The 8,346-nt window shown below is 29.6% G+C and overlaps 1 protein-coding gene across 1 annotated transcript in view; it reads left to right on the forward strand.

Moving 5' to 3' along the window:
* The window catches only part of LOC111997599 (LOB domain-containing protein 22), a 12,088-nt gene extending 4,136 nt beyond the window's left edge, over window positions 1-7,952 (forward strand). The window contains exon 2 of the mRNA XM_065781542.1: window positions 7,868-7,952. Within this exon, the coding sequence (XP_065637614.1) occupies window positions 7,868-7,952 (85 nt within the window). The remainder of the gene's footprint in view (window positions 1-7,867) is intronic.
* Window positions 7,953-8,346: the final 394 nt, after the last annotated feature.

The following is an 8,346-nucleotide window of genomic DNA, read 5'->3' on the forward strand; positions in this document are numbered from 1 at the left end:
TAGAGATCATAAGAAGTTGAAACCCAATGGACATTTTAATTTATTGTTGAGATAAGAATTATGAATAAGTAAAAAAAAATTTGAGATTTAAACAAAAGAAAGATGATATACATTAGTGTAGATGGATGAAGATTTGTGATAATATATAGATTGGATAACAAAAATTTTGGAATGTTTAAAGAATAAAAAAAACCATAGAAATTTCAGGATAATGAATGAGTATTTTTTAGTGAGGTAGTGGTTTTTTTTTTTTTTTTGAAAAAGTAATTTTGTATATATATATATTTTATATTTGAAAGATAATTGAAGTATTTGAATGCAATAATAACAAATAGAGATAGAGAAGAATTAGACATTTGAATACAAATGAGTGGTGAGAATAACTTTTTTTTCTTTTTTTGTATGTGAGAAATATTACTCTTTTTATCATTTTTTGGAAAAAAGTAATTTTATATATTTTTTTATAAAGATAATTGAATGTATTTGAATTCAAGATAAATACAATACAAATAGGAATTAGACATTTCATGCCATGAAATTTTTGCAGGTGCAGCAGGTAAACTTTTGATGGTCATAGCGATCACTGTGGAATTTTATACTACTCCTAGAGTCGAGAGAGCCAGGTAATGGGATTTTTAAAATTTTAAAATTTTAAATTTTTAATAAAATGAGTAACCCTTCGTAAATTATGTTTCTGCATGTCCTCTCTATGTGGTCTAAAAAGTAATAATAAATAAATAAATAAACATAACATTGTAAAAGACTAAGAACTTTTTAGTTCATTTAAGTTTTTTTTTTTTGAATGTGACAGTTATGAGATTTTGAATCATCCATCTCGTATTATTGTAATTATTTAGAAAAAAGGGTTAAACTAAACAAAAAAAGTTTTACGATTCAAGAGATTTGAATATGATTCAAAAGTAAAGCATCTAGATACTATGTGCTATAAGCTGTGTCATTTTTTTGATGGTGGTTTATACATTTTTATTTTTATTTTTAGGATTTTTCATCTCTAAGCATGTAAAGTAGTAACAACTAGATATTTTGAATCACATTCAATTAATATAAAACTAGACTAATCACATGCGCTTTGTTGTGCATAATACGTTTTTTTATTATTATTTGTTTTTTTGAGTTTAAGTGTTATAATGATTAAAAGTGATATATAAATAACCGTGTATATTTTTATTTTATTTTTTTTAGAAAGAGGTAAGTAACAGAATAATGTTTAAAAATGAGATAGAGAATAAGTTTTTTTAACAGCTAAGAATTAAAACCCAATAAGACATTTGAATTTATTAATTGAGATAAGAGAATTATGATAAGTAAAAAATTTGAAGATTTAACAAAAGAAAGATGATAATACGTTAGTGTTGGATGGATGGTGATTTGTGATAACTGTATATATAGAATTTGGATAACAAAATTTTTGGAATGTTTTAAGAATTAAAAAAAGAAAAGAAAATTTCAGATAAGAATGAGTAGTTTTTACATAGGTAGTGAGGGTTTTTATTTTTTTTTAGAAGTAATTTTGTAGTGTGTGTGTGTAATATATATATATTTTTGGTAAAGACAATTGAAGTATTTGAATACAAATAGATAATAAATAGAGATAGGAATCAGACTTTTTTTTTTTTTTGGGAAGAATTAGGAATCACATATTTGAATACAAATGAGTAGTGAAAATAACATTTTTTGTCTTCTCTTTTGTACGTGAGATAATATTACTCTTAATATTCTTTGAAGAAGTAATTTGTTTTTTTTTTTTTTTTTTTTTTTTTTTTTTTTATAAAAGATGATTGAAGTATTTAATTCAAATAGATAATAAATACAAATAGTAATCAGACATTTGAATACAAATGGGTGGTGAGATAACGTTTTTTTTTTTTTTTTTTTTTGCATTTTTTTAGAAAAAAAATAAATAAACTTAAGGGTATGTTATTTCAGAATTTGTATGAAAGATTTTTGGTACGCCAAAAATTGAAAATGAAATAGGAGCATCCTCTTATTAATAGTATAGATGACAAGTACTATAAGTTTCTTTGAAAAACCTTCTCCTCCTTCTCGTGTGGTGTGTTAAAAATACTTAGTATTAAATAAATAAAAAAGATGACAACATCCATTGTGTAGCATAGCTCCAATTGTGGAGTTATATAAGTTTCCATTAACATGTACCTATTTCAGCATAAATATTGAAAAGGTAAATCATTAAAAGCTCAGCCACGGTGATTTTTTGTGTTATCAAAGTGATAGCGTGAAAAGATGTTAATGGTGGTATCAAGTAATACCTTGATTCTTTGACATGTATATATTTGATGTTTTATAAACATTCTTGCTCTTATTGAGTTCAATATGATTGAGCTTTTGGCATATTACAATATCTTATATTTAAAATAAAATTTTAAAAAATTGTGCTTAAATAAGTTGGAAAAAATAATTTAGCCAATAAGTCCATAACTTCTTCGTGTGTGCGCAATGCATGCATACATACATACATACATGCACACACACACACACACACACATATATATATTATAAACTATTAATAAGATGATTCCTATGTTTCCAAAATATCCTCATACAAATTCTGAAATAACATACCATTTTGTTTAATTTTTTTCCTTCAAAAAAGCAAAAAATGTTAAAACAGTAATACCATCTCGCGTATAAAAGGGGAAAAAAAAAACGTTATTCTCACCATCCTTTTATATTCAAATGTTTGATTCCTATCTGTATTTGTTATCTATTTGAATTCAAATACTTCAATTATTTTTATAAAAAAATATAAAATTACTTCTTCCAAAACAAAAAAACCCATTACCTCAAATAAAAACTACTCATTCTTATCCCAAAATTTCTATGGTTTTTTTTTTTTAAAAATACATTCCAAAATTTTTGTTATCCAAATTCTATACAGATATCACAAATCTCTATTTATCCACACTAATGTATATCATCTTTTTTTCGTTCAAATCTTAATTTTTTTTACTTATCACAATTTTTATCCCAATCAATAAAATCAAATGTCCTATTGGGTTTCAACTTCTTACGGTTTTCTATCTCATTTTTAAACATTATTCCATGTTGCCATACCTCATTCTTTAAAAAAAAAAAAAAACATAGTTTTATCACTTTTAAGTATAATAATACTGAAAAAATAAAAAAAAATAAAAAAGAGAATTATTGCACACGTAAAACATGTGTGATGAGTCTAGTGTGTTATATATATATATATATATAAGTTAAGTTTAAGTTACATCATATGTAACTTTAAGCAATGTTGTACCACCCAATATTTTATAATTAAATGTGAATTTTGATAAATCCACCACTGGATTATATTATCTTTGTATATTTTCTATACTTACAAAATTTAAAGATGATCAAAGATTAATAGCCATGTCATCAATCAATTATTTAGAATCAAGTTTTTATAGTTTAAAATAATGCATAAAAAATAAGTTTATGAATCAAATGGTAAATTACATCTGATTGGCATGAAAATTGGCATACATATTAAGAACATATAGAACATGTAATTCAACGGTTGAATTTTCAAAATATGAATTTAATAATAAGTTATTGGGTGGTGTAACATTGCTTAGAGTTACACCAGGTATAACTTGAATCCAACTATATATATATATATATATATTGTTCCTTTCATGTGACTATGGGCCTGAATTGACATGTGGCACAATGTTAGGTGTTGCTTGTAATTTCTACAACTACTTCAAACCCATCTGTCCTTATTTTATGCACTATTACATGGACTAATAACTACATAATTGGCGTCATTTGTGGGAAATTGTAGTCCCCAAACTTGTGAGAGCTGAAGTCCTGGACAAAGGATTTGGGCCCCTAATTTATTTATAGGTGGGTTTCCTATCAATCCTACAGGAAAATGGCCTTAAACACAAGCTGGATAGTCATTTTTCAATTATCTCTGTGAGTTTTTCTTTTTTGAACAACATCCCCTTCCCTACTGATTGTTATTCTCCCTTCCTCGCCCTTTCTCTCTTTTTCTTTTCCCTTCTTTTCCTCAACATTTTGTCAACCACCCTCTATCGTCTGCCTTTACTCCCTTTATATAGTCTCTCCTTAGTGGGGTTCAAATCATTACTTTTTCACTAGTTTCCATACAATCCCACTATTACCCAAAATCCCAAGAAATAGTCATGCCTTCTGAGGATTCTCTCGAAACTTGTTCCAGATGTTAAATAGAGTTCGGCAGCGAACTCCCCAAAGGCATTGATAACTCTCGGTAACTAACTTGGAACTAATCATTTCATCATCACTTTCCCATCGCCACATCGGTTAGTAGTGGACAAACACTATGGGCTTCTCCTGAACGATAATTTCTTAGTCTCAACATATGTGTCGTTAGGTTGGGCTCATTTCAACGGGGTTTGGGTGCACTTCTATCTTATGGGCTAGATTTGGTTACTTAGGCCGATCTTAGGCCTTGGTTAAGTGGGCCAGTATTGACTATCTGGGCCCGAGGCCCCCCCCCTCCCCCTCAACACACACACACACACACACACACACACACACACACACACACACACACACACACACACATTATAAGAAAGATGTATTTCTTAGTATTTGATCATTATGATGTTTGATAAGCATTATGGGCATACTGAGAAAACATATTATGCAATAACCTATTCGATGAAATACTTAACCAATAAAAAGATAAAAAGATATTGCGTGCATATATATAACTAAAAAATTATATCAAATGTAGCTTCATGCTGACCTTTTGATAAGAGTTGTTCTCTAGAAAAATTATCTTATGTACCTCTCAATAAATGAATGATTCTACTTCTTGTTTAGATTTGAGAGCAACTGGAATTGTTATTTGAGCTGTGAAGAGTATAGTCAACATGCACCGTTCCCCAACCTAGTGTGGACATATTTGAGGAATTTGATGAGGTAAACCATTAATTGCATTTCTATATTGTGTAACAAAATATGCATATATTTCTGATAGAAGTTACTATAAATTTTACTAAAACCTATAAATTGAAATGACTGTGAATGCTATTGGTGAACTTAAACCACCAAATAAATGAATTGTTTTTTTCGTGATGGGTGACGCATCAATTTTACAAGTTTTATGTAATAAAATTTCTAGGGTAAATTCCATTAACCTCCCATGAGGTTTGGACAAATACCACTCAGGTCCAAGATATTTTAAAATTAACCAATTAGGTCCCTAAAAGACAATTTAATCCCTAACACCCCTAACTCCGTAACCCCTTCTGTTACTTATTTTTCTTAATTGGTCTCTTCTCTCTTTAGCCTCTTCTCTCTTGTTCCTCTCCCTCAGACCACTCTTCACTTATCTCTGTCTCTAACCTTAAATTTGCTCCAATTTTACCCATACCCATACCCAACCCACCCAAACCCTCAACAACAAAACCCAAATCTTACAACAAAACTCAAATCCAAACAATTCAAAAAAATCCCAACCAAACCCATAACAAAACCCAAATCTTACAACAAAACTAAAATCCAAAAAAACTCATAACAAACCAACCACCACATCAGAAGCCACAACCACCCCCACTCCAAATCCACCCATATCAGAAGTGGCTCCGATTTGATTGATCCAAACCTAGATATAAAAGCTTTTGAACCAAGATCTACTCAAGTTGGCTTCAATTTGAACAATTTGAACCTAGATCTAACGATTTTGAACCCAAATTTGGTTCATGTTGGCTCTAATTTGGTTCATAATATTGAGATCTTCTTCATTTTTATATATTTGTGTGGCTAGTATTCTCTTTTTCCTATCGGAGATCGGAGCACCGACAAACATTTAGACAGAAACCGCCACCGCATATGCTAAAAAACCAACCTCGGGTGGTCTTGATCGACGCTGGTTAAAGGGAAATTGCCCACAATGATTCAGTTGCAAAAGTGCCCAAAAATCTTCCCGATTTGATTGATGAACAACCTTTAGAGAGGGTGGGTCGGGTTGGAGAGAGAGAGGGGCGAGAGAGAGAAACAGATGGGGCAAGAGAGAGAAGAGAGATCTGAACGAGAATGAGTGGAACGAGAGAGAAGAGAAAGGTCTGAATGAGGGAAGGAAAAATAGTATCGGAGGGGGTTACGATGTTAGGTTGTTAGGGATTAAGTTGTCTTTTATGGACCTAATTGGTTAATTTTAAAATATCTTGGACCTGAGTGGTATTTGTCCAAACCTTAGGGGAGGTTGATGTAATTTACCCAAATTTTTAACATTCAAATCTATCTTCCCATTCCCAAAAGGACTATTATTTTCAAAACCACAATTTTTTTTTTCTTCAGCAGCTTCTCTAGAGCATATGATTTTGTTTCAAATTCAAAATCTTAAACGGCTTTGCAACTTGTAACAATACTTTACACTTTTTAGTGCATGGGAATAGGGGCTTTATATTGTTTCAAGAAAACTCAAAAATTTTTTGACAGAAGGAACTGTGATTTTGTGCAGTGTGAAGCAATTGATTCGAGCAATTTTTAAGTACTAGATGTCCAATTTCAATTATCAATAGGCAACTACTAGATAATAAAACTTCGAGCCAAGTAATTATCTAAGGAACACGTCAACTAAAATAAAAATATACAACAACAACAATAAAAGATTAAAATTTAAAACCAAGCTTTAAAAAGATATCATATCATGTGAGCCTGACTAAACATTGTTTGGACTACTCAATTGTCCATGTATAGACAAGAGAGGCAACGAGACCATTCTATTGGAGCAACAAACAACACGCCTGAAAATGATTGAGGAGATTTTCCCATCGAAGTTGTGACTCGCAAAGACGAATCAAATAGAATACAAAAATATAAAGCAACTCTACCTTTAGCCATAAGAAAGCAGATAGTGTTCACCCTGAAAGTTGAAATAATCACAGGAATAAGATACATTAAAATTGTTATATTTATCGTTGAGTTACTAAGTGATTTAGACGTTTAGTTGACCTAAATTTTGGCTAAAATCAAATAACTCAAAGGGCAAAATATAGATTTTAGTTTTTATCATGTCTTTTACGCATATCATATCCTTTAAAAATTTAGTGGTTATTATGCTTCCTGCTTATACTAAAAAGGTTAATTTAATTTAATTTTATAATTACAAAGACAATATCATGAGAAAAATCAATGATTTTAAATGAAAATACTAAAAATTGTTGCCATATTGAGAAAATTAAGTTTTTAGAACCAGAAAAGAAATGCATTTTTGAATGGCAGCTCCTGAGTTGCTTTTTCAAAGAAGTCATTTAAAAAAAATATGTTTGCACACCATAGTTTTTCAGAACAATAGCAATTTTCAGGAAGTCATGATTTTGGTTTGCAGGGGCAAGTTTAAGATAAAATATAGGGTAAATTGTGTATTTGGTCCTATCTTTTACATCATATTTCAATTTGGTCCTTAATTTTTCAATTATGTTAATTTAGTCTCTAATCTTTTAGTGTCGTGTCAATTTAGTTTTTGTCATTATTTTTTGGATGTAAATTTTTGACGTGGTTAACGACCAAAATAAATAATTAGTTTACGTTAATGTGGCAATGAACTAAAATTTACATTCAACAATTTACGTTATTTTGGTTGTTTGCCATGTCAACAATTATATATATATATATATATATAATAATAGGTGAAGCAGAGAGAAACTCAAATAGAATTCCAAATTAGAGTTTCAATTTTGTGCCATGTGTCATTCCAATTGTTCAATTAGAATCTGAAATTGGAGTCCAATTTTACTATACACGTATACAAAGAAAATAATCAGAAGAATATAATATAATTTGGAGTTGTTTTCGAGAGAACCATTACTTTGATTCATTGTTTTTATTTATTTTTACGTAGGTTCATTGTTCTCTTGGTTCAAACTTCAAAGTGCCTAGGGAATTATAACAGGAAGTCAAATATGGAAAGTGGCATTGGGAATTGAAAATAAATTTCAAAAAATTAATTAAAAATTAAAAATTAAAAATCAAAGAATATTGCAAGAGATGCACCACTTGGAAAAATTGAATTCCAATTGAAATTCATTGGACTTGGTAATGAGATGAGATGAAATTAATAGCACATTATACACTCATGCTTTGGGAATTGGTAGTACCAATCTAAATTCATTGGACTTGCTTCGTGATTATACAACTATGAAGGATGTATAAAAACACGCACAAATCCATCTCTTTATAAAAAGATATTGGAGAGAATTTCTTTTATCAACCATGCAATTTCCGAGGTTTTTTCTTCACACAAATGCCCGTCATGTTACAAAATGACCCATTGTAAAACTACAAAATGAGTACAATTCTGAGGGTTTTTTTTTTTTTTTT

This window comes from Quercus suber, unplaced genomic scaffold (genome assembly GCF_002906115.3).
Source record: "Quercus suber isolate HL8 unplaced genomic scaffold, Cork oak 2.0 scaffold_270, whole genome shotgun sequence".
NCBI classification, from domain to species: domain Eukaryota; kingdom Viridiplantae; phylum Streptophyta; class Magnoliopsida; order Fagales; family Fagaceae; genus Quercus; species Quercus suber.